The sequence below is a fragment of the Scyliorhinus canicula genome, chromosome 16 (genome assembly GCF_902713615.1).
Source record: "Scyliorhinus canicula chromosome 16, sScyCan1.1, whole genome shotgun sequence".
In the NCBI taxonomy this organism is placed as follows: domain Eukaryota; kingdom Metazoa; phylum Chordata; class Chondrichthyes; order Carcharhiniformes; family Scyliorhinidae; genus Scyliorhinus; species Scyliorhinus canicula.
The window spans coordinates 123,138,797-123,166,089 of record NC_052161.1 but is presented as its reverse complement, the minus strand read 5'-3'; the positions used below and the strand labels follow the sequence as shown (position 1 = coordinate 123,166,089).

Here is a 27,293-nt window from a genome sequence, read left to right as displayed (position 1 = left end):
GGGGGGGGGGGGGGGGGGGGCGCAGTTACTACTACGAAGATGCTTACCTGTAAATATGTATGTTAATTTTTGCGTGTTTGTTTGTTGTTTTTTTTTTTTTTTTTTTTTTTTTTTGTTCTTTTTCTCTCCTAACAATTTGTAATTTGTTCAATATAAAATATGAAAACTGAATAAAAAAAAAAAAAAAAAAAAAAAAAAAAAAAAGCATTGTCAGAGTAACTGAAAGCTATACCTCATGATTTAAAAGTTGTAAATAAAAGTGAAACTAAGTTAAAATTTCTGGAAAAACAAGGGACTCAATTTCTAAGCAACTGGAGTCAGGTTAACTCAACTATTGGACCATTCTTTCAAAGAACCAACTCATTTGTAATAGATCTTATAGTCAAGAATGTTACATATTATTACATATATGATTCTATTCTATGAACTGTTCTTTTTCTAAAATAAGTATTCACCATGGGCAAATAGCTAAATTCCGATTTGGTTATTGGATTTGACTTTTGTCACTTTGAAAATATTAGTTTATAGTCATTTTTAAAAAATTATTCCCCCCCCCCCCCCAATTAAGGGGCAATTTAACGTGGCCAATCCACCTATCCTGCACATCTTTGGGTTGTGGGGGTGAGACCCCCACAAACATAGGGAGAATGTGCAAGCTCCACATGGACAGTGACCCAGGTCCAGGATCCTGAGGCAGCTGTACTGATCACGGCACCACCTTGCCACCCATATTAGTTAATAGTAATGGGAAGTCATGAATTTAGTCACCATTACCTACTGATCTCGGCCTTGATTAAAGTTTTCCTGTTAGGGACAGTGCATTTGATCTGACTTTGTGTGCCATCAAGTGCGTCTACTACAATGGGAGGAAGATGAAAAGCTTAAATTAGCATAGTTTCTCTAACGCAGCAAAACATCTCAACAAGATGGAAGAAAGGAATAAAGAAGCAAGCAAAAAGGAGTGCACCGAAGTAGAAAATGTGTCAGCAAGTGTAGGATGGAAAGAAGGAAATAATGTTGAGAAGTTTAGGCTAAACAGTACTGTACTGTACAGAAGTTGTAGATGCTTCTAAGTATATCCCATAGCCTGGTGGGCAGAGGCATTGAACTATACAGACCAAAAGATTCCAAACTGGAGCCCAGTCTATACTGATTTGAGAAGGAGGGGAGGGGACGGGAGGGGGGGTGTTGCAGCCAATTTAGTATGAAGGTTGCTACAATTTATGTGAATATCACATGGGCATATAATCACTGCGCTTTCCAACTTGTTTAAATAACCTACCAACAGTTATTTCCAGGTTTACAGATGACTTAGGCATGGTATCAAGGGTGCCAGGAGTTGGAGAACCTGCTAACTTCTGGAGTTAAAGAAAACATGGCGAGAAACCTGCCTTCTCACAAGTGTTTTGAAAAAATTGAATTTTTTTTCCCCATAAAGTTCAATTTTTTCCAATTAAGGGGCAATTTAGCGTGGCCATCCACCTACCCGAAACCCACACAAACACGGGGAGAATATGCAAACTCCAAATGGACAGTGAGCCAGAGCCGGGATCGAACCTGGGACCTCGGCGCCGTGAGGCAGCAGGGCTAACCACTGCTGCCCTGAAAAAATAGAATTTTATCTATATTTTTATTATGCCTCCACTAGTGCTAAACACTTGGGTTGCATTTGAGCAGATGACATCCAGGGCAGGAAAATATACAAATCCCTTCCTAAAGGTGGATCTTGCCAGGCAGAGATCCATATCTCGCATTTTATCACATAAGGTTTAGCACAGGGCTAAAGAGCTGGCTTTTAAAGCAGACCAAGGGAGGCCAGCAGCACGGTTCAATTCCTGTACCAGCCTCCCTGAACAGGTGCCGGAATGTGGCGACTAGGGGCTTTTCACAGTAACTTCATTTGAAGCCTACTTGAAAAATGAAAATGAAAATCGCTTATTGTCACGAGTAGGCTTCAATGAAGTTACTGTGAAAAGACCCTAGTCACCACATTCCGGCGCCTGTCCGGGGAGGCTGGTACGGAAACTTGTACTGGTACTTGTGACAATAAGCGATTTTCATTCATTTCATAATTAAAATGTCTGATAAAATAATTTGAAAAAGGACACGAGCCTATCCCATTCAAACATTGTGCATTACAGTATAAACCTGAAACCCCTCCTCTCTCCCTATCCTCACCCCACTTCCACAAATCCTACATGCTGATAAGAACAAAGAAAATTACAGCACAGCTGCGGCCGATCCAGATTCTTTATCTAAACCTGTCTCCTATTTTCCAAGGATCTACTTCCCTCTGTTCCCCGCCCGCTGGCAAAGCGTTCCAGGCACCCATCACCCTCTGCGTAAAAAACTTTCCATGCACATCTCCCTTAAACTAATTGAGATAAGAAACTAATTGAGGCCACATCTTCAGTAGTTCAAGGAGCAGGTGTTAAAGATATCATGGTACTATTTGAAGAATATTAGGGTGTTCTTCCAGTGTCCTGCCCTGCCCAATATTCCTCTCTCACCCAACACCACCAAAAGAAACCCCAAAGAATCCAGTAATAATAATAATAATAATCTTTATTAGTGTCACAAGTAGACTTACATTAACATTGCAATGAAGTTACTATGAAAATCCCCTAGTTGCCACACTCCGGCGCCTGTTCAGGTACACTGAGGGAGAATTCAGAATGTCCAATTCATCTAACAGCCCATCTGTATACATCAGCCAGCAGTATGCAAAGTCTGGAAAGAGGGTACCTTTGAATTGGCAAAACAGACCCAACATGTTCAGAACTCTTACTTAAATAATCCTTGTGGGTAATTGGGAGGATGGGACTTTAAAATCAAGAGTTTTCTCTCAATCGTTTTAATATGGAGTTCTGGCTGGAAAGTGATGTCAGTTGTATTTTTGGACAAATTTGAGCAAGTGGAATTGCCTTCTTTACATTGAGAGACTTTAAAGGGTTAGGAAAAGAGCTGTTTAAATTAGTGCACGATATTCGTGTCCAATTAATTTGGATCATTGCCTGTTATCGTCCAGCTTTACACTGCAGAAGAAGGCCATTCAGTCCATCGAGTCTGCACTGACCACCTGAAAGAGCACTCAACCAAGGCCTTATCACCACCCGATCCCGTTAATTAGCCTACACATCTTTGGACACTAAGGGGCAATTTAGCATGGCCTAACTGGCACATCTTTGGATTGTGGCTGGAAACCAGAGGAAACCCACAGAGACATGGGGATAATGTGTAAACTCCTCACAGTCACCCAAGGTCTGTATTGAACCTGGGTCCCTAACGCTGTGAGGCAGAAATGCTGACCATTGTGCCAGGAGAAAAGCCACGGAGACATGAGGAGAACGAGCAAACTTCACACAGTCACCCAAGGTCAGAATAATCCACTTGAAATAAACAAGTTGATGTGTTGTTAGAACTGTGGACATGTCATAAAAACATCATAATACACTAATATTCTGCACAATAATATATAAGATTTGAAATTTTAAATAGAAATGTTCTACAATAAGGTACTTGGGCCGCACAACATTGGTGCAAAGATTTAGAATTAAATAGAAACTGAAATTTACATGGAAAGAGGAAAAGAAAATAAGTGAAAAAGGAAATACAGTATATGCAAACATCTTTAGAAGCTTTAAGATCATTGTGAGAGCTGTTTCTGACAATAAGTAGCTTTATTATAAAACTAGTGATGTTTCAGTGTCATAGTGAGCTGAGGTTGCCGCAGTTGCTTGGGATGCAAGTGTTAATCAAATAATGTGAATTCATTCCATCATTTTTAATCACATTTCTAATTACCGAACACTGATTTCTGACTCGGTTTTGTAAAATGTTCAAAGAATGACCACACACAGAAACAAATATTTTCAAATTTTATTTGTTTAAACACAAACTGGTGAAATATCTGATTAAAGACCCCTGCATAAATTTATATGTGAAGGAACCATTCAGCTATTTGATTTCAAAAAGTCAACACATGCGTACTTAGATATTAAAGTGGAAATTACTTTATTGTTTGGTGGAATTTCTCATCCACTTGAGAAAGTGTCAGTTTTAAGGAAAGTGAACAATTTCTCTTTTCCAACTGCTAGGTATTTCTTCTTGCTTGAAAATGCTAACATTTGCTCGGGTACAATGCCATAGATGTCAAGGCACTCTCCAGTACGTTATTCAAGCATCATTCTTCATATCAGCCCAAACATGGAGTATCAGCAGCTTTGTGAGAGCGAGGTCACATCACATCCAAACCTCACTGGCTTCACTTGATATCTACACTCTTATACCAGAAAGGGCTGCTGAAAATTAATCAGATAATCGTTCCTCTTCCGAAGTAAAGGGGCTGAGGTTAATGACAGCACTCCACTGCCATGCCAGATTAGATCATCGAGCAAACCACAAACCAGGGATCATACCGGGCACCTTCCTGGTCTGTACCATATTGACTGGTGCATTTATCCACTGCGAAATCCATGTCACTTCTCTGTCACATGTGCAAAAGGTGTTTATATTCTGTCTATTGCAGTGCAACCAGAGGCTCTCAGATAACGCTTTATTCACTTGAAGTGTGATTTCAGTAATATTTTCTGTGAAAATTGTGTTGTGGGGTAGGAAGCTCACTATTAAGAAATAAAAACAGAAATTGCTGGAAATACTCAGCATATCATGGCAACATCTGTGAAGAAAGAAACAGTTAACATTTCAGGTCGATGACCAGCAAACTGTTTCTTTCCCTACAGACACTACCTAAACTGCTGAGCATTGACAGCATTTTCTGTTTTAATTTCAAATTTCCAACAACTGCAGTGTTTTGCATTGGGGTTAATTAAAAAGAACATGTTGCAAACTGCAGTAATATCTTTTTCGAATAACATATGTACAGTATTCAGGATACAAAAACTTCATCAGAACTGATCTAAATTGAAACAAATTACTCCATCATTTAAAAACTGGACAACATCTACAGAAAACATAATTATCTAACTTATCAAGGCATACATTGTCTATATGGTTAAATTTGTACAGTTTTCTCTTAGCTGAGATATGCTATCGGATAAGAGGCATTATCAAAATTATTGATGTAATTTTGCACAAGCAATTGTTTGTTTCTCATGGTCAGCATACCAAGATTCAGAATTTTTTCGGTCAGGTTCGTCATTCATTTAACTATCTTCCAAAAAAAAATTATATTCCTGTACATTCTTGGGGAGAAAAGATCAGAAATTTTTGGATTCATACGGCCCTTTTGAAGAATAATTAGTGGATGGCGCAGTTGCCTAATAAGTAATTTTCTTCAGATTTTGCAATAGATGGAACACTATGCAGCTTCTAAATGTAAAAAAAATTAAATTTGCAGAGAAATTGCCAAGATGCATTTGAAGAAGAGGCAATTTCCACCATTGTCCCCTAAAGGGATAATTAAAATTGAAATTGTTTTTGTCCATAAAGATTCCTGTACATATGTTAGTTCTGAAAAAGATATAACCCTTACCGTGTTTGCAACCAGGCAGCTTTTTCAACTTTAAATCCTTCATCACAAGATGACCAGCAGTCAACATCCACTCTCACCCAACAACTATTTCATAAATGCTGCACAGCTCCTGGCATCATCTTCATATCCAGTTCTGCAGGCACATGAATGTCGATATAAAATTCATCATATGGAGAAAAGTACAAGGTAAAGGAGTTGGAGAGCGGGGGTGGTGAAGAGAAAAAAAAGATTAAGGGAAAAGTGCAGAAACAAGATTGAAAAAGTTGTTTTGCTGGCTTTCAGAGAAAAAAAATGACATCTGGTAAAGTGTTTATTTTTTTAATTCTCTTGTTCACTTTTTCAGTAAATCAGCTGTTCATTGATTTGGAGGCTGCTAACTTGCTCTTTCCCCTGTCCAATTTGTAGGTGCAGCAAGCAGCTAAATTCAGACAGCCTGGGCTGGCCCTTTAATGAATAAGTGGGTGGGAACCCCAGCAAGCGGAAATAAAAGGCTTGTAGGAGGAGCAGAGCAGTACTCACAGGTTCCAGATGTTGGATGTGGACCACATCGCCTATCACTCCCTGGCATAGCAGCTCCTGCATAAATAGACCATTACATCACTCAGTTCATTTACATCGTCCAATCACCGCGCTGTGTGCCGCTGATCTCACTGGCGCCGGTGCCCTATCAGAGAGCGGCATGCAAATCAGCCGGCTGGGCGCCAGGCGGCCCGTGCAGTGCAGCTCGGGCATCCCCTCCACACTGCTGTTGACCTGTCAGTCAGGACTCGCCTGCCCCCTCCCCCTCTATCGAGCCTGTGCCCGCGAACACGATGGAAAATTCCATGTTAAAAAAACCGAACCAGAGGGTGGGACCACATTTCAGACATTAAACAGTCCACCCAGAAATAATCTTGTCACTCAAATGTGCACTGGGCTTCCACAGGAAGCAGCCTGTTAACACGCAGAGAACTGAAGCAGCAAAGGCAATCTTCAGGCTTTTCTGTCCGCCATTACCAAACACTTTCCCCCAGCCCAGATCCGCCTGTGATGATATCTGTAACTGCCACCCTTTTTAGTTGTTTTTAACTCACAGAAATAAAATCATAATCACAAAAAGCGCAAATATACTACACAAAGCAACATTATTATTGCAGATGAATGGGTATGAATGTCCTTTGAAGCCATGTTATTAAGGTATAATCTGATGCAGATATGCTAAAGTAACACCAAGAACAATGCCTTTTATTATTTTGATGAAGGATCTCTGCCTGAAAGTTCCGCACTTTTTATTTCAGATTTGCAGCATTTGCAGTTTTTTTTGTCCGAATAGAAGGCTACAAATGAATCAATTTGCAATAATAGTGGCATACCATGAGAGTGCCCTGCAGTTTTATTACTGAATTATTTTACAAGAGATTTGTATTTGCATTTATTTGGTGCTTTTCACGACCACCGGACGTCTCAAAGTACTTTGAGCCAACAAAGTACTTTTGGAGTGTAAGTAAAGTCCCCATAGTCCCAGATGACCAAAGGCTGCTTTCCTCTTTGAGGGGGAGAGCTGACTGGTGGTGATTTAACCTGAGGATCACCACACCTCAGGCGAGGGGCAAGGTTGAGAAGGTGCGCCTTCATGAGTAACCTCAGGTGTGGGAATTGAACACGTGCTGTTGGCTTTGCTCTGCATCACAAACCAGCTGTCCAGCCAACTGAGCCTGAGCTAAATTGGCAACACTGTGATGTAGAAACAAACAATTTAAAATAAAAATTGGACTTAAAAGATATTTAGAAACAATATAAGTCTGACTGGACTTCACCCCTCATCGGGGAACAATATCCAACCAAATTAATTTCTGCAGCCCTTTACTTTGGGACTTGGCTCTTACTTAAGCTTATTATTGTCTTCTTTTGTTTTGATTTTCGTTTTCTTCCAACCGATAAGACATGTACTACTGCCGGAAGGCATAGTGTGGAGGTATAAAGAAAAAATGTATTTATATAGCGTCTTTCATGACTTCAGACCTTCATACTTCACAATCAATGAAGTATTTCAGACGTACTGTTGTAATGTACAGAAATGATTAGCATGATCATGGAGAGGAGAAATTCTGTAACATTTTACAACAAAAGGACAATATGTCACATTTAAATAACCATTTACAAAAGGGTTTTGAGGCACTCTCAATTACAACGCAAGAGCGAGGTCAGTAATCAAAGGCTTTAATATACAGAGAACAGGACTGCATCCAAGAGAAGTGTGCTCGCAAAATGGAGTCTCATCTTATCTCCTGTTTCCAGGGGGCGTAGCCAGAGGTGGAGTCCCCCAGGGTTCCAAGCCTCTTAAAGGGGCACGGTATTAAAGGTAAATACCGATCATCACAGGTTTTTTCTTAAATTCTATGAGCTCTTGATAATTATAGGTATTTAGATTTATTGTCACATGTACCGAGTTACAGTTTTGAAAAATAAATTTAGAGTACCCAACTCTTTTTTTCCAACTAAGGGGCAACTTATTGTGACCAATCCACCTACCCCGCACATCTTTGGGTTGTGGGGGTGAGACCCACGCAGACACAGGGAGAATGTGCAAACGCCACACGGACAGTGACCCGGGGCTGGGATCGAACCTGGGACTTCGGAGCGTGAGGCATCAGTGCTAACCATTGCACCACTGAGCCGCCTGTACCGAGGTATAGTGAAAAGTATTGATCTGCGTACAGTCCAGGCAGATCGTTCCTATACATGAAAAACATACGATAAATGTATATATGTCGACATAGACATCAGGTGAAGCATACGGAATATAGTGCTATGACAATAGAGAAGACGCATAGAGAGATCAGTTAATTATCTCCTTGCGATTGATTGTAAAGTAAAATGTAAAGTCGCCATAGTCCCAGATGACCATAGGCTGCTTTCTCCTTTGAGCAGGAGAGCTGACTAATGGTGATTTAACCTGAGTATCACCACACCTCAGGCAAAGGGCAAGGTTGAGAAGGTGGGCCTTCATGAATAACCTCAGCCAGTGCCAGTACGGGAATTGAACCTGATTTAACCTGAGGATCACCACACTTCAGGCGAAGTAGCATAGTGTTTAGCACTGTTGCTTCACAGTGCCAGGGTCCCAGGTTTGATTCCCGGCTTGGGTCACTGTCTGTGCAGAGTCTGTATGTTCTCCGTGTCTGCGCAGGTTTCCTCCGGGTGCTCCAGTTGCCTCCCACAAATCCTGAAAGACATACTGTTAGGTAATTTGCATATTCTGAATTCTCCCTCCGTGTACCCGAACAGGCGCCGGAATGTGGTGACTAGGGGCTTTTCACAGTAACTTCACTGCAGTGTTAATGTAAGCGTACTTGTGACAATAATAAAGATTATAGAAAAGGGCAAGGTTGAGAAGGTGGGTCTTCATGAATAACCTCAGCCAGTACGGAAATTCAACAAACGCTTTTGGCTCGCTCTGCATCACAAATCAGCTGTCCAGCCAACTGAGCTAATGGGCCTTGGTATGGTTTAACAGAAGCTAATTAACAGTGGCCACAAACAGTAACAATTTGTGATTGGACAGTTGCAACAGGATGGGCTTGTGTGCTATGAGGTTGATGACTAATTTCCTCAGGTGATTGAATGGGTCACAGCAGAGAAAGGGCCACTTGGAAGACTAAAACTGAGATGGTGGGATTATGTGTCAACAGACAGACAGCTGTAGAACTGGCAGAGAGGAGAGAGCTATGTCTTGTGATGTCTCCATGGAGCCTTGATTTGATGACAGACTGACTGGCTGTCTCATATACTATAGTCAAGCCTGACTAAGATTAGCTGTTCTTTACTGGTTATTTTATTGCTCAGTGCCTCTCCCTTCTCATGTTTGTCCCTCGCAAGAATCTGCTATTAATATATGACAAATAACAACATTACAGGAGCTGTTTGAAAACTTGACAGCATCTTTTCTAATCTTCAAACCTATATATAGATTTGAACAAAATGTGTACAGTGCATCTATTTTTGGGTTGGATAAAACTACTCTTGCCTTTTAAATAAAATTAACAAAGGATGGTTCAGTGAATAAATATACCACAAAACGTGGCATTTCAGCAGTACAGGCCATTGAAATCCTCAGATGGATCCTTGATCTATGTTAATCATAGATTAACACAGGGCTAAATCGCTGGTTCTGAAAGCAGACCAAGCAGGCCAGCAGCACGGTTCGATTCCCGTAACAGCCTCCCCGAACAGGCGCCGGAATGTGGCGACTAGGGGCTTTTCACAGTAACTTCATTTGAAGCCTACTTGTGACAATAAGTGATTTTCATTCATTCATTCAACACAGAAAAACATCCAAGGAGCTTCACGGAGGCATAAACAAAAAAGGACATTGAGTTAAATAAAGTGAGATTAGGTGGGGTTAATCAAAAAGGTGAGATTTAAGGAGAATCTTAAAGGAGGAAGGGATGTTGCAGGATTGCAGGAGGTATTTGAGGGAGATTAAATTAGCAGTGTTAAATTAGCTGATGTCATTGAGGGCGGAAGAGATGCTCTGACTGAACTCAATAACATCAAGATGGGTTGATAATGCAGTGCTTATTTATTTTCAATTCAATATAATGATGAGGGAGTACCACCTAGTCAGAGGTTTGTTTTAAAATTTAGAGTACCCAATTCTTTTTTTGTCCAATTAAGGGGCAATTTAGCGCGGTCAATCCACCTACCCTGCACATCTTTCGATTGTGGGGGTGAGACCCACACAGACACGGGGAGAATGTGCAAACAAACTCCACACGGACAGTGGCCCGGGGCCAGATCGAACTCGGGTCCTCGGCACCGTGAGGCAGCAGTGCTAGCCATTGCGCCACCGTGCCACCCTATCTAGTCAGAGATGCCGCCTTTCGGATAAATTATTAAACTAAACTCCATCTGCCTGCAGGTGGATGCAAAAGATTTCACAAACAGCAAGGGTTTCTCCCAACATCTTGACCTACATTCTACCCAATATGATATCAACATAATCACCCAAAACAGATTATCTGGCTATTAATCTCAATTGTAATTGGGGGATCTTGCTGCACATAATTGGCGATCATATGTGTTCAAATGCCAACAGTGACTGCACATCAAAAAATTCATTTTATTTTAAAGATTTTAGGGAATCCTGAGGATTTGAAAAATAACTACATAAAAGCTTGTTCTGTTTTTCTTTGCCTGTCATGTGAGAATATCTCAAGCAAACGGGTTTTTTTGGAAAATACTTTCATTCGGTTTTTAACATTTTATACATAAACAAAGCAATGCAAAACATCAAGAACAACAGAAACTGACCCCCACTCTACCAACCAACACCAATAACTCAAAGAACCCCCTCCCATCCCTACCCCCACCCACAAACATACCCCTCCCCTTAGCAGTTGCTAATGGTACCCAACTCTTTAAAGTGTAGAATAGACAGACCCCATCTTTTGAGGAACACCTCCATCGACCCCCTCAAAGCAAACTTGACCTTTTCCAAATACAGGAAGTCCGTCAAGTTCCAAACCACACTGAGGCACACGGTGGAGAAGCTGACCTCCAACCCAACAGGACCCGCCTGCGAGCAATCGGCGAGCTGAAGGCTCCTGCTTTCAGCTCCAGCAAGTCCAACACCCAAATATGGTCCCCAAGGGACCGGCCTCCAAATCCATGTGCAGGATCACCGACGTGGTGCTGAAAAACAACCTCCAAAATCTCTCCAACTTTAGGCAGGATCAGAACATATGTACATGATGGTCTGGACCTCTCCCACAACATTCGCAAGTGTCCTCCACTCCTTCAAACAACTGCCTCATCCTCGACCTCATCAGGTGTGCCCTGTACACCATCTTTAATTGTATTGACCCCAGCCTCAAACATGAGGTTCAGGCATTCACCCTCTGCAACACCTCACACCATAACCCTCCTCCAGTGACACCCCCAGCCACTTGGCCTTAATCACCTCCAGCGACGCCATATCATCCTCCAAAGTCCTCCCATAAATCAACGATATGACACCCTTCACTGACAACACCCCTTCCAACAACGAGGAGGGTGGTGTCACCTGATATGTTGGGAAAACCAAAGTCCTGCACCTGCACATATCTAAAGGCTTCCCCTGATGGGATCCCAAATTTCTCCTTTTCTGTCAACTCCTCCAAACTCACAAACCGCCCTGCCATAAATTAGTCCTTCATTTCCATCAACACCCGCTCCTCCCACTCCCGAAACCGAGTATCCAATCTCGCCGGCTCAAAGACATGATTCTTTCAGACCGGCATCAACTTCGACACCCGCCACCAACTAAAAGAGCTGCCGAAATTGCCTCCGTATCTTCAGCGTGGCCACCACCACAGGACTACTCAAGTATTTTCCTGGAGCCGTTGCCAGCACCACAACCCTGTCCCCCGACAAAAACCTGCCTTCATCCTCACCCACATTGCCTCTAGCTCCCTACCACAGCCACTCCTTCTCAGCGTTCGCCGCCCAATAGTAATACAATAGATTTGGAAGAACCAAACTCCCTGACTGTCACTCTCTCTGAAGCACCACCAGTGCAAACAAGAGGGGTGACATGGGACACATCTGCCTCGTTCCCCTATGCATCTGAAAATATCCTGAGTTCACTTCATTCATACGGACACTTGCCTTCAGTTCCTTATATAACAATTTGATCCACACCACAAACTTAGGCCCAATCCCAAATCACTCCAACATCACAAACAAATAATTCCACTCTACTTGATCAAATGCTTTTCCGCATCCAGCACCACCATCACCTCCGGTTCCCTCCTTCTGATGGGAGATTTCATCCCTTCGCCTCAGGGACCTCGAGTGAGCGCTGTTTGGCACTGGTCCCCACAAACAGGGGCCAGAAGGAACGGCACTCGTGGGGGTCTCCAAGGGGATTGGAGGCCCCCAGCTGCATGCCCTTTGGTGCACTTCCACTGCTGGTGCCACCCGGACCCCCTGGTAGTGCCACCTGGGTGCCAGCCTGGCACTGCCAAGATGCCTGGGTGGCACTGCGAGCTGGCAGGGGTGGCATTTTTTTGCACACGCGCTTCGGGGAGAGTAGAGAACACCCTCCCATGTTGCGTTCAGGCTGGAAGGGGGTGTTTACATGGGCCTTGGAGATCGAGACGCAATGGCATCCTGATCGCTCGCTACAACGGGGATTTCCGGCGGGTGGAGCTCCCCTGTAAAAAAACGGGGCTACTCCCCATTTAGGCTCTTATTCAAAATGAGTCTCGTCGAATAGCCATGTGTTTCTCGGCACTGCAAGTGCTGGGAAACACACGGCTAAATGTGCTCGCTTGAGAACTTTGTTCCCTTTGGGAAGATCGCACCCTTTGATAAAGGTTTATGATTAAAAACATGTAGCTCTGCATCTTTATGCTATGTTTTAGATCCCCTTTTTGCTCTCTTCAGCTCCTGGTAATTGCTGCAGATTTTGCTAAATCTTCATTTGTAAGTGTATTACCCTCATCTAATTACAACAACCAAATTAGCTACAAATACCAGGAAGTACTGCATGATCGAATTAAATTAGCGCAATCGCTTCGGATTCAGAACAATTCTACTCAAACCAAAAAAAACCAAAGAACTTCAAAGGCCCTAGTCCATAAAGTAACAAACCAGAAACACTTAGCTTATCATTCCAAAAGCTTGTAGCTCCAGAATAAATTTCCCAGATGAGACTATCACTGGATTGATTTTGTAAAACACGGTATTGCAAAATTACCTTGAAAATCTGTGCTAACCAGATTTCTCTGACAGAAGGAAAGAAAACTGCATTTATATTTCATCTTTCTTGTTCTGAGGAGGTCTCAAGTGTTGACTAGCCAATTAACTAATGATGTTGCAGAGTGTAGACCAATACAGTTGCTAATCTGTGCACAAATTCTCATAAACAGCAATGAGATTCACTTATTTGTTTTAGTTGTGTTGATTTAGGGATAAATGTTGGTGAGGTGAACTCCCAGTCCTCTTTAAATAATGTCATGGGATTTGATCAGTCCACGAGAACAGCAAACAAGCTTTGTTTAATGCCTACTTGGTCAATACTGAAGAGATGAAAAGGGGCTTGAAACCATGACCGTACCACTGTACCAAGTCTCCCTGAGATCCACTCGACACAAACACAACTCTTCTAAACTACCATCATTCGCATTCTGTCCCACATTAATTGCTGCTTACCTTCATACTGGAGCTTGATGCTAGTCTCCATTGGAGAGCTGCTAAGGTTTGGGAATGATCTCCTTCTGTACTGTAAATTATATGATTCTATGCTAGTTCTCATTTGGTCCCCATTTCTCTGGAGATACAACTGCTTGGTGGGGTATGCTTCCCAAACCTCAGCAGCTCTCCAGTGGAGACTAGCATTAAGCTCCAGGATGAGTTATATGTTAAAATGTAGATTAACTTTAAATAAAAAGCATGATTAAAAATAAATATATGTAAAATCACACATGTTGGCATACCGGATGGAGGTTATCACTGTATGGCTGACATTTGTCAGGCCGACAAGGGTCGGAGAACTGGCGGGGAATCGTGCAAGTTCTACTGGGTGACTCAATAGAATCCTGATAGGCTGTCGTGGACCTCCCTCGTGATTGAAGTCCCACCTTCCGAGAGCTGCCAGCCAGTCAGAGGCTGGCAGTTCCTCATGTCACTATGACAAGGAACTGGTGGTGACACTACACCTACCAGAGGTACAGGACCACGGAGGAACCCCAGGCTACAGGTGAGTGAAGGTGGGATGCAGGTCACAGGTTTGGGGGTCAGAAGCAAGTGTAGCATGGCTTTGAGTGGCTACTCCCTGCCCAATGTATGGTCCCTTGATTGGAGTGCCTGACTGCGAGAGACACCCCCAGGAGGCCACTGGAAAACCTGACAGGTTTTGCTGCGTGGCCTTCCAAAGGTGTGGGAGATCTGTGTGGCCCCATTTAATTCCTGAGCCGCCACTAAATTGCAGTGGGTTCACGGTTGATAACTGTTAATAAGCCTAATAGACATCCTGCTGCTGACTGCTGGGAATCCCCCATCAGTCCCTTCCTCCCTCCGACTCAAGAGGAGGTTTTATTGCTGCCGGAAGACTGATGCGTTGCCTCTCCCAGGATTAAATGGGCCTAGCCACCATGGCTCCTGCCACCAGCCTGCATAGAATCCAGCCCAACGCATCAGTGCAGTCACCCGATTGCCTAGTGTGGAATATGGCAGGGTTCCTCACTGACACTAATGGACCATGTCATGGTTAGCAAAGCAACATTTATTTTTCAGCCCCTCACCCACATCCTCTCTCTGTACCCCTCCAACATGCAGTGCATGATTTGTCATCTGAACTGGCGACAGACAACCTATTTTCAGAAATCTTCTGTTGCTGCTCTTGAGCCCACCACCAGGAGGCGTGTGAGATCAGTTCACTGTTAGGGAGCTTCTATCTTATTGAAAACACCACATTTTTCTTTTGAAAGACATTTGTAAAGTGCTTTATCATGCCTGAAAAATATCTTAAATATCTCTATAAAAATGTTATGTCAGTAAATCATGCAGCCATTTTACATGCCGAAAGATGCTTCAGAGATTAGGTGAATGATCGGTAATTTCGTTGGTGATACTTCCTCCTCTTAGTGTCATGTAATTGTTAATGTTCTCATCTGCCATTATAACAAGCAAATAGGGCCTTGGATAAAGTTACCAGAGGATGTAACCTCCAATTGTATAGCATCTTTCAATGCTGTTGGTATTGATTATGGGTGGAGCTTGATTCATGTGAGATTACCCTCAACCAAACTGGAATAATTACTGCAGGCATGGTGTGAAAGACCAAACTCTTTATTTTAAAATGAAATAATGCCATTATCATGGCACACAAGACAAACATCCCAGCCCAGGAATGTTGGGAACTGCTGTTCCGGGTCTGGGAGCTACGTTTAAAGGTCCCACTAATGAGCTCCAGCTGGGCGGGTCTGTGCCCACTCACCATGGGAACTCATATTCTACAAAGCCCATGGGCAAATCAAGCAGCAATTCCCCATCACACAATCTCGGCTTTGGTCCCGTTTATTTTCCCTTGCTCTTCCAGCTACTGAAATATAGTTCCACAAATGCCGTATTAAAAGAAGAGTATTGAGGATAATGGAGGTAAACTGAATCGCGTCTGAGGTTGGATTTTGCACAGGGCTGTCATCACCATGGTCACAGAGAAACATTTCCATGTATAGTCATGTATCAACAGGACGAACACTCATCTTGGTTTCTCCAGAATGTCCTTCACCTGGAAGAGGTGGGGTGGGGATGACATGTCTCGGCTGAAGCCATGCACAGGGCTTAGCATTGGCTTGGTGGCTCAGATAGGGAGACAAAACTGGAAAAAAATATGCTCACCAGGTTGATTTTTGAAATCAGATCCTCTGAGGTCTAGGTGATGCAGGCTCCAGGTAACCTTGCTTTGCTTCTGGCTCTCGTCTAAATGAGGAGCACATGGGACTGATGCAGGCTGGCATCTACATATGAAGGAAAGGCAATGGTGGAAGCACCTTAGGGTGTCCCAGTATGTGGCTGCTCATATCTGCCAGTTCTCCATGAGTCCTGTGGTCACAAGGAATTAGAGGCAATCCATGCTGATGGCATTCAGGGTCACCACCACCGTAAACCTCTTTGCTAGTGGCTCCTTACAGTGCTCCACTGGGGATCAGCGCAGCCTCTCCCAGTCAACAACACACAAGTGCATCTGGGGAATGACAGATGCCCTGTTCAGGAGAGCGTACCAATTTGTTGAATTTCGCCTAGATCCCAAAAGCCAGGGCTCCAGCCTGCTAAGGATCTCCTGCTCAAGTGTTGGTGCATACTCTTCAGTCTGACCTATTGGAGGTGATGGGGTCACTGGCAGAGAGAGTTGGAGCAGCATTCTCAGAGTCTCCTGGGCTGAAGCCCCCAGGGTGCCTGTTTGCGCTCCTCCTCCCTGTCGGTGCCCAATGGAACCTCCCTGAATCCTAGAGCAAAAGGGGCACCCGTACTGTGCAATCCCCCTCTCGGCTTGCCACTTCTGCATTGCCTCATAGCTAGAGCAATGGAGTGCAGGTCCAAGCTCACATCCGGCGCCACAGTGTGTTCTGGTGAACCTGGATCTCCAATGTGCCTCCATCCTTTCCATGGAGGCAGCCAAGTGCTCGCATGTCGAACACACAACAGCAGACAGAACTTGGTCGGCCCCTTCCAGCTTTCGGTCCAGTCTGCGCATGGCATCTGGTATCTCTGCATGATAGGCCCTGCCTGTCTCTGCATCTTAGTCAGGTCTCTTATGGCTCTTATGATATTGATGGTGTCGTGTTAGGTATACTGGTCTAACGCTGGCTACAACTGGATGCAGCTTAGATCAGAAAGATACTCCAGACCTTGAAGTTAGTTCAATAATCATAGAATGTACAGTGCAGAAGGAGGCAATTCGGCCCATCGAGTCTGCACCAGCTCTTGGAAAGAGCACCCTACCCAAGGTCAACACCTCCACCCTATCCCCATAACCCAGTAACCCCACCCAACACTAAGGGCAATTTTGGACACTAAGGGCAATTTATCATGGCCAATCCACCTAACCTGCACATCTTTGGACTGTGGGAGGAAACCGGAGCACCCGGAGGAAACCCACGCACACACGGGGAGGATATGCAGACTCCGCACAGACAGTGACCCAAGCCGGAATCGAACCTGGGACCCTGGAGCTGTGAAGCAATTGTGCTAACCACTATGCTATCGTGCTGCCCTTCAATCAGGTTTATTGAACTAATAGCACAGTTAGCACAGTTCTCTGTGAGTTTGACTCTCTGCTAACTTAAGTGTGGTTACTCTGTCTGACTGAACCAGACTAGCTCTTAGCCACGTGGTGGAGGTGTGAGATTGTAACACCCTTGACCGACTCGCTAGATGTTCATCAGTGGAAAGAGGCGGAGTGTGAGTGCCTCGTGTCTTTTATAGTCAGATGCCACCCCTGAGTGTCCTGCCTGCTTATTGGTCATGTCCTGTTCTCTGTGTCCATTAGCTGCTTGTCTGTATATCATTATGTGTGTGTCTGCATATCATGACATCTCCCCTTTTGTTTATGTTTGGATGACATATCTGAACGCATTTACAAGAATAGGCCAATATTAACATATATACATGCAGTGGATGTGAACATATGTACATGTGAAAACAGCTGTCTAATGCGAGAAAAAAGAACACAGCAAACAGAACAAAAGTTCATAAGTCCAGTCTCTGTGGCTTGCGTCTGATCCTGGTCGACCGCCGGAGAGGTGGTGGCGGGGACGACAGCGCCTTGATGGGCGGGATTGAAGCCTGACTGGTGGCCTTTTGAGTCGAGGTATCAGGAGGTACAGAATCCACGGCCTTGCAGATGAGCTGCTTCACCCCTTTCTCAACTTTTCCGTTTGACTGCGGATAGTGTGGGCTGGAAGTGGCGTGTTTGAACTGATACGACTGGGCAAACAGAGACCATTCATGGCTGCTGAAGCACCATGCCTGGAGAATGTCTCCTTACAGGCCTTAATGCAGGTCCAAGATGTGAGGTCTGAGAGCTTCACAACTTCAGGGTAATTGGAAAAGTAATCAGTGATTAACACGTAATCATAGATCATAGAATTTACAGTGCAGAAGGAGGCCATTCGGCCCATCGAGTCTGCACCGGCTCTTGGAAAGAGCACCCCACCCAAGGTTAATACCTCCACCCTATCCCCATAACGCAGTAACCCCACCCAACACTAAGGGCAATTTTGGACACTAAGGGCAATTTATCATGTCCAATCCACCTAACTTGCACATCTTTGGACTGTGGGAGGAAACCGGAGCACCCGGAGGAAACCCACGCACACACGGGGAGGATGTGCAGACTCCGCACAGACAGTGACCCAAGCCGGAATCGAACCTGGGACCCTGGAGCTGTGAAGCGATTGTGCTATCCACAATGCTACCGTGCTGCCCTAATCATGACCATTTGCATGAAAGAGGTCGATGCCAACCTTGGAGCACGGAGAGATTTCGATTTCATGCTGCTGAAGTGTCTCCTTACTCTGCGCTGGCTGGAAGCATTGACTGGTCGCACAGTTAAGGACCATGTTTGAGATGTCCTGGCTGATCCCGCCAGTAATCAGCCTGCCTGGCTCTGCGTCTGCACTTTTCCACACCCAGGTGGCCCTCATGGATTTGACGGAGCACCAAGCTCTGGAGACTGTGTGGAACTACAATCCGGTCCAAGTTGAGGAGGATACCATCAACCACCGTCAAGTTGTCTTTACATTGAAAGATTGAGGGCACTCCCCTTTTTGCCAGACATTGGCTGTCAGGGGTGGGCAAACTACGGCCCGCGGGCCGCATGCGGCCCGCCAAAGGTCTTTATGCGGCCCACCAAGTCATTAAAAAAAAAAATTTTTTTTTTAAATTATTGTTTTAAATTTTTTTTTTAAATTTTTTATTATTTTTTTTAAAGGTTAATGGGGGGGGCTGTTGGGTTACTTACTGGTATAGGGTGGATACGTTGACTTGAGTAGGGTGATCATTGCTCGGCACAATGTCGAGGGCCGAAGGGCCTGTTCTGTGCTGTACTGCTCTATGTTGTATATGAGGCGCCCAGAATCATAACCGGGTGAAGTAATTATTTTACTTAATATACTATGCGGCCCTTTAAAATTGTGAATTTCTGAATGTGGCCCTTGCACGGAAAAGTTTGCCCACCCCTGGGCTAGGTGGTGTAGAACACGTTGCAAGAGGGGGTTTTTGGCTGTCTCCTCATGGATACAAATCACCTTCTCATCAGATGCCGGGAGGGTGCTAGCACACTATACCATGCCTGGAGAACGTCTCCTTACAGGCCTTGATGCAGGTCTGAGATGTGAGGTCTGAGAGCTTCACGACTTCAGGGTAATTGGAAAAGTAATCAGTGATTAACACGTAATTTCCCGTCTCCAGCAGGTATTCCGCCGTGTCCACGCCAATGGCCTGAAGCTGAACAGGGCCATGAAAATTGACCATGCCCAGGAAGCGCAATGCCGTCTTCTTGTCTTCTGGGACCTTTATGGCTGCGATGGCCTTGACCGTGTCTGTGTCGGGGCACACGCCCTGCTGAGAGATCTGGTCTCCTAGGAACTTGAGTGTCGACATGCCAAAGCAACATTTGGCCCTGTTCAGCTTCAGGCCATTGGCGTGGACACGGCGGAATACCTGCTGGAGACGGGAAATTTGCTCCTCAGGGGTCGTGGACCATATGATGACGTCGTCCACGTACACACGAACCCCTTCGATGCCCTCCATCATCTGCTCCATGTTGCAATGAAATACCTCCGATGCCGAGACGATGCTGAACGGCATACGGTTATAGCTGCACCTGCCAAAGGGTGTGTTGAAGGTGCAGAGCTTTCTGCTGGACTCATCCAGCTGGATTTGCCAGAATCCATGTGACGCATCTAACTTCGTGAAAAACCGTGCATGTGCCATCTCACTGGTGAGTTCCTCCCACTTCGGGATGGGGTAGTGTTCACGCATTATATTCTGGTTGAGATCCTTGGGATCAATGCAGATGCGCAGGTCTCCAGAGGGTTTTGTAACCACCACCATCGAGCTGACCCAGTCAGTCGGTTTGGTTACCCTGGAAATGATCCCCTGCTGCTGCAGCTCCTTGAGCTGTTCTTCAGGCGCTCCTTCAGCGGAGCCAGGACCCGGCGTGGTGCGTGGACCACTCGCTTGGCATCAGGTCGCAGTAGGATCTTGTACCGATATGGCAAAGTGCCCATCCCGTCAAACACATCTGGATACTGAGCGAGGATGTCGTCAATGCCAGCTTGAAGATCCATGTTGGAGGATGTCGTTGAATAAACCCACTGCACCAGGTTTAGCTTTGTTGAGGCATGCGCAGCCAGTAGGGATGCCTTGTCCGGCTTGACAATTTCCAATCTTAGCCGTGCATGGGTATTCCGATTGGAGAGCAGTAGCTGGCAGGACCCCAGTGCCGTGATGGCATTACCATTATAGTCCAGGAGCTGGCAGACTGCTGGAAGGATCTTGGGGGGCTACCTGGTGCATTTGAAGTCTGCCTGTGAGAGGAGGTTGGCAGAAGCACCTGTGTCCAGCTTGAGCTGGACAGCGGTTGACCTGCATCACCGCACGCCATTCGTTCTCCGAATCCACAGCGAGGATAGACTGAATGCGAGATGGGTTAGGTATGGCATGTTCACGTGTGGTAATGATGCCCACTCGGTAGGCGGACTCCAGGCACTCATCCTCTGGATCCGTTGTACTATCAGGGTCAGAATCCTGTAATCGTCGTTGCACATTCTGGACGTGCTGTCGTCGGAATTGGGAGCGCTGGCCTCTGACTGGTGGTGCATACCTGCACAAGATTGCATAGTGTCCAGGCTTCCCGCAGTTTAAACATCGCCTGCCTCTTGCAAGGCAGTGTCCCTTTAAGTGCGCGTTGCCACAGTTCGGGCACATCATGACTTCGGCATCGTGACGCGGTGTACGTCGCTGCACATGCGCAGTGCGGTCGGCAGACGTCTGCACCTGAGCAGTGTGGGTGTCAGCCACTTTGTTCTCCCGTTCGCATCGCGCATGCGTGAGGCTCCGGGAAAAGCGCGTGAGATAGCCGTTGAATTCAATGCTGAGGCGCTGCATCCGGGAGATGGCCTGCACACTCACTGCCTCGTGGGAGGCAAGTTTCTCATTTTCAGCCGATTTGTATTGGGAATACCGATTTTTTGCGTGCTCATGCACTGTACATGTTTCAATCGCGAGTGGCAGGGTCATATGCTTGATTTTTAAGAGCTGCTCTCTCAAAGGATCAGAGTGAACTCCAAAAACGATTTGGTCTCTGATCATGGAGTCAGCAATATCACCAAAGTTGCAGGTCAGCGCTAGCAGGCGGAGGCTAGTTAAGAAGGCATTGAAAGATTCATCTTTACCTTGAAGACGTTGCTTGAATATGTAGCACTCGAAGATATCATTGATGTCCACTTCACAGTGACTATTGAACTTGTCCAGGATGGTCTGAAACTTTGTCTTGTCCTGGCCTTCAGTGAACTTAAACGAGTTGAAGAGTTGGATGGCTTGATCATTAGCTGTTGGGAGAAGAAGCACGATCTTTCTTGCATCAGACGCACCCTCGAGTTCTGAGGCTTCGATGTACAGCAGAAACCTTTGCTTGAATATCCGCCAGTTGGCACTGAGATTGCCGGAGGTCCTGAGCTGGTGAGGAGCCTGAATCTTCTCCATGGTGCCAGGATACATTTGCTGGTCGTCACGGAATGGACTGAGGTAAACCACCTTAAATTAGTAGTCTCCTGGTATCATGTTGTGTTCGGTACATTGGTCCATTGGTCTAACACTGGCTACAACTGGATGCAGCTTCGATCAGAAAGATACTCCAGACTTTGAAGTTAGTTCAATCAGGTTTATTGAACTAATAGCACAGTTAGAACAGTTCTCTGTGAGTTCGACTCTCTGCTAACTTAAGTGTGGTTACTCTGATTGACTGAATCAGACTAGCTCTTAGCCACGTGGTGGGGGTGTGAGATTGTAACAACACCCTTGACTGACTCTCTAGATGTTCATCAGTGGAAAGAGGTGGAGTGTGAGTGTCTTGTGTCTTTTATAGTCAGATCCCACCCCTGAGTGTCCTGCCTGCTTATTGGTCATGTCCTGTTCTCTGTGTCCATTAGCTGCTTGTCTGTATATCATTATGTGTGTGTCTGTATATCATGACAGATGGGACTGGAAGATCCCGCGACCAGAAAACATACAAGGGGAGGGCTGGAAAATCCCACCAATATTCTATTACCATATTCACTAGCCATGAATTTTGCCGTAGCTACATCACAAAGTTTTTTAAAAATGTAAAATATATACAGAATTTAATGAAAAGGATTCAAACTAGGGGATACACATTTGCAATTATCCAGTGATGCAAAGCAATTTTGCTTTGAGTCATTTTGAAGCAGTCCTAGCAAAGAGCCAAAAAGGTCCCCTGTTGCTTTTGGAACTACACCCCAGCAAGGAGTCAACATCTTCTGGTGAGGAAGGGACAGCACATTTGCCAGAGAAATAACAAACCTGCAGAACTTACACCACTGTACAGTCTCACATACATTCCTGCCAAGAATTGCATTTACTAAATGGGGAAGTCTTTACAGTGACAAGCCTCAAGACACATTGTCGGTTTTATTCTCGTTATCCTAATGTTGCCAAAGTGGTCTGATCAACTACACCCAGTGGTGTGACAGGCCTAAAGGTATACCTCAATTTTCTGTGCCTCTGTGATATTTATTATTTTGGGCTCATGTCCAATATATTATAACAAAAGTAACAAACATTTGGGCAGCACAGTGGCACAGTGGTTAGCATTGCTGCCTCATGGCACCGAGTTCCCAGGTTCGATCCCGGCTCTGGGTCAGTGTCCGTGTGGAGTTTGCATATTCTCCCCATGTTTGCGTGGGTTTCGTTTCACCCCCACAACCCAAAGATGTGCAGGGTAGGTGGATTGGCCACGCTAAATTGGGGGCAGCATGGTAGCATAGTGGTTAGCACAACTGCTTCACAGCTCCAGGGTCCCAGATTCGATTCCCGGCTTGGGTCACTGTCTGTGCGGAGTCTGCACGTTCTCCCACTGTGTGCGTGGGTTTCCTCCGGGTGCTCCGGATTCCTCCCACAGTCCAAAGATGTGCAGGTTAGCTGGAATAGCCATGCTAAATTGCCCTTAATGTTCAAAATTGCCATTAGTGTTGGGTGGGGTTGCTGTGTTATGGGGATGGGGTGGAGGCATGGTCTTGAGCCAAGAGCCGGTGCAGACTCGATGGGCCGAATGGCCTCCTTCTGCACTGTAAATTCTATAATTCTATGAAATTGCCCCTTAATTGGAAAAAATTAATTGGATACTCTAAATTTAAAAAATAAATAACAAATAAAAAAAAGTAACAAACATTTAATGCACAGAGACAGAATCAAAGGAAGAGTGAAACTGATAAGGGGAAAGACTGGAGTGAGTTGATAATCTGATCACATTGGATGCTGACCATTTTGTTTCCAAATTAAAGGAAGCGATTGGGTAAATAACTGAGCAGACTTGTTATGACAGGGGCTAACAGCATGGCCTTGGGGTGTACATCCTTCAACTAAATTAAAAACTGTTTTATGTCGTCCAGAATACACCATGTATGCATACCAGTTTCAATTCTTAAATTGATGACGTATCCTGTGTCACTGCAGGTGGTGGTACGGTGGTGCGATGCAAGATTATTCAATTCTCTTTTTACTGCATGAGCTTCCTGTTGACTTGGTAAATCAATTGTTAATCGTATTGGTAAGCCACTTAAACCAATAAATCCCATATCTGATCACTCTGCAATCAGTTAGCTGATCATAGCTGAGTAAGAGTGGTACAATTAAAATGGACACTGCTTTTGTTGGTCAAACTGTTTAGGATGATATTTATTTAACGGGGAGGGTTTAAAAGAGACTAATCAAGTCCATTTGAATGATGCGTTGAGTCTGGTTTCACTTCCTGTGTGCTCAGTGGGAAATTACACTTGTTGCTGTTCCACTTGATATTGCCAATGTTTGGATTATAACGTAATGTAGCCAAACAGGAAGCAGGAGCAGAGCTCCAGTCACTGGGAAATTTGTATCTTATTAGCACTCATTCTCAGTTGGAAAGGATGCATGGTTGACAGCAGCTAAGGAAAGCTGGGTAAAATGTAATTCTGGAAACATACATCTGTATACACACACCACACACACACACAATTCGAACATGTTAAAAATGATTTGATCTGGAAAGAATTCTCTGCCGTTGGGATGCTTTGCCGGCAGCCCAGGGGTTTCCTGGTGGCGTGGGGCTCCCCCACAATGGGAAATCCCATTGACCAGACGGCGAAACAGAGCATCCCGCCGGCGTGCCGAACCAGAAATCTAGCACGATGGGACGGAGAATCCAGCCCCTCTGCCCTCGAGAATCACACTGCTCTGTAATGGCCACTTTTATTAATGGATCTCAGAATTCCTCTTGTTTAAGCTGTTTTGAAAGTATTTACAGATAGCGGGCACGATATACCGACCTCATTGCACCCGACTTGGTAACGCAACAAGGCCGTTGAATTTCGCGAGAGGCCTCTCGTAAGGTTCACGACACTGGGGATGTCTCACGAGATTCAATAAAATCTCACAACATGTCACGATGACGATATCCAGATATGTACCAGCCATTCGGCTTATTTAAATATGTCTGCCCCATATTCTCCCAGCACCCAGGAACTAACCACCGCACCCAGGAGACCTCACCAGGGCGCAGTCCAGTATTGGTTTCCACAACTGTGGACCAGGCATAACAGCACCTTTGGGGGGGGGGTCTTGCAGGCCATTAGAGACTGCTGGATGATCAGGCATTGGGTAGGGTGGTACCCTGGCACTCTTGCTAGCAGCTGGGCACCTTGGCACTGCCAATCTGGCACTCTGGCATGGTCCCCTTGTAGAGGGCGGTTGATCCCGGGAGCCGGTTCAATCTGGCGTCAACAGAGTTAAATGAGCTTTTAAGGGAGGGGGGGCGGGGGGGGGGGGGGGGGGGGGGGGGGGGGGGGGGGTAACGCCTGCTGAACATTTCCAGCAATTTATTTACGTTTAGATTTCCAGAATTTTGCTTTTACTTCACTCCATTGAACTATTGTGTAAAATATGGCAACACATATATTTAGTTATTTTAACTGCTAAATAACAATCTAATTCAAGGTCCCAGTTTGAAAAATGTACAATAAGCCTACTTCAAAAGATATTAATCCATAAAAATATGTTACTGAGTATTTACTAGTTACTGAAATGGTTACGGTGTAATATTAACTATAGATAATATTGACGATAGATAGACTTGCTATGCTCAGCCAACTAGAGACTTTATTCAGTTTGTGCAGTGAGGTTTGACAGATAAAATATTCAAAAAGTGCCAAGTTTGTGGAACAATTAAAGAGTACAGATAAAAAAAGGCACATGGCAGAATGGGACTAACCACTCGAAGTAACAATGTCATGCTGTCCTTTAAGTGTGCTGGCTTGTGGTAAGACCGCAGCAGCTGCAGACAGTAGCTTTTCTTAACGGTTTAACACATTCTACTCCAGGTAGAAGTTTTGTTCCTCTTGTTAAATATTTTTTACTTCATGTTCCCCTTCTGCCACATTGGGTCTGGCAAATACATGTTAACCATTCAGATTTAAAATTGAAGTCGGGGATGAGGAGGAATTTGTCTCCGCGGAACATTAGTCTCTGTAATTCTCTACCACAGATAGCAGTGAAGGCTGGGACATTGAATATATTCAAGGCTCAGTTAGACACACTTTTGATTCACAAGGTTAATCGGGGACAGGCATAAAAGTGGTGTTCAGGACACAATTGTATCATCCATGATCTTATTATTGAGGGGCTCAGCAGGCTCGATGGGCTGAATGAGCTACTCCTCTTATTTCTTGTGATATTATTGTTTTATGATCGGAATGGAGGGAGTGCACATTTTCTCTAGCTCCTCACAGATTGCACCATTACTGTAAATGTTTACTTCACTCACCAAAATGGCCCAACGGTCACTTTCGCTAATGTTAGAACCCAAATAAAAGGGACTTTAACCAGGCTTCTATCAGAATGATGATTTATTATGCAGTGAAACTTATTTTTAAAACACATACACAACAAAGGACACAACAGGCACGATCTACCGACCACGCTGCGCCCAAAATGCAGCACGCTGCAGCGCAACATGGCCGGTAAATGCGGGGAGACCCCGACCCGGGGACCCACCTGGTTTGCCGAGCCTCGCGAGATTTACTGCGATCTCGTGAGACGTCACGATGTGAAGCCCGCCTATTGTGGACAGGATCACATTTTGGCAAGTTTGCATATTAGAGTGAGACAGCTAGTTTCAGCCTAATATGCAGTTCCCTGAGGTAACCAAGGCAAATGGGATTTACACTCTTCACCTTGGAGACCTCGGGAGAACGCCATTCAGTACTGGTTCCCATAAACAGTGACCAGACGGAACGGCACTCGTGCGGGTCTACCAAGGGATCGGAGGCCACCAGGTGCTTGCCCCCTGGGCAGGGTGACACCCCAGCACTGCCGGTGCCAGTCTGGCACCTTGGCAGTGCCACCTGTAGCCGTCTGGGATGGCCACTTACAACCAGGAACAGAGAAACTCGCAAAGCATAGCGGGTAAAATGAACAAAGGAAGATTCAAGCAGGCTCAGTGCCTGAAATGTGTATTTACAAGTAAGGAGTCCAGACGGTATCGAAACTCTGACCAATTAGCATTTTGATGGACCGATTATCATTTGATGGCCCATCTCCAACAAGACAAGGGACAGATACTTGAGTGACAGGTACAGTCCCAGACATTTCGGCGCCACTCCCTGTTCTAGGGAATTCTCCGCACCTTTGGGGGCTAGGCCCACGCCGGAGTGGTTGGCGCCATGCCGACTGGCGCCAAAACCGGCGCCAACGGCTTTTGACGCCCGCCGCCTGGTGGCGGGGCTGGCCGAAAGGCCTTCGCCGGTTCGCGCATGCGCCGGTGCGTCAGCTGCCGCTGACGTCACCACCGGCGCATGCGCGGTAGGGGGGTACTCTTCTGCCTCCGCCATGGTGGAGGCCATGACGGCGGCGGAAGAAAAAGGGTGCCCCCACGGCACTGGCCCGCCCGCCTATCGGTGGGCCCCGATCGCGGGCCTGGCCACCGTGGGGGCACCCCCCGGGGTCCGATCGCCTCGTGCCCCCCCCCCCAGGACCCCGGGGGCCCGCTCGCGCCGCC

General features: G+C 45.4%; 1 protein-coding gene across 8 annotated transcripts in view; it reads right to left on the bottom strand.

The window, feature by feature from the left end:
* zgc:154075 (uncharacterized protein LOC556929 homolog) overlaps nt 1-27,293 on the bottom strand; it is a 332,990-nt gene that overhangs the window by 115,655 nt on the left and 190,042 nt on the right. For 7 of the 8 annotated variants that reach the window (XR_005457420.1, XM_038773628.1, XM_038773635.1 and 4 more), the window contains one exon: nt 6,014-6,070. The exons of the other annotated variant lie outside the window; for it this stretch is intronic. Coding sequence is in view for 6 of the 7 variants with exons in the window: in XM_038773628.1 (XP_038629556.1) it covers nt 6,014-6,070 (57 nt within the window). In the remaining variant the exon portion in view is untranslated. The remainder of the gene's footprint in view (nt 1-6,013; nt 6,071-27,293) is intronic. 8 annotated transcript variants of the gene reach the window in all.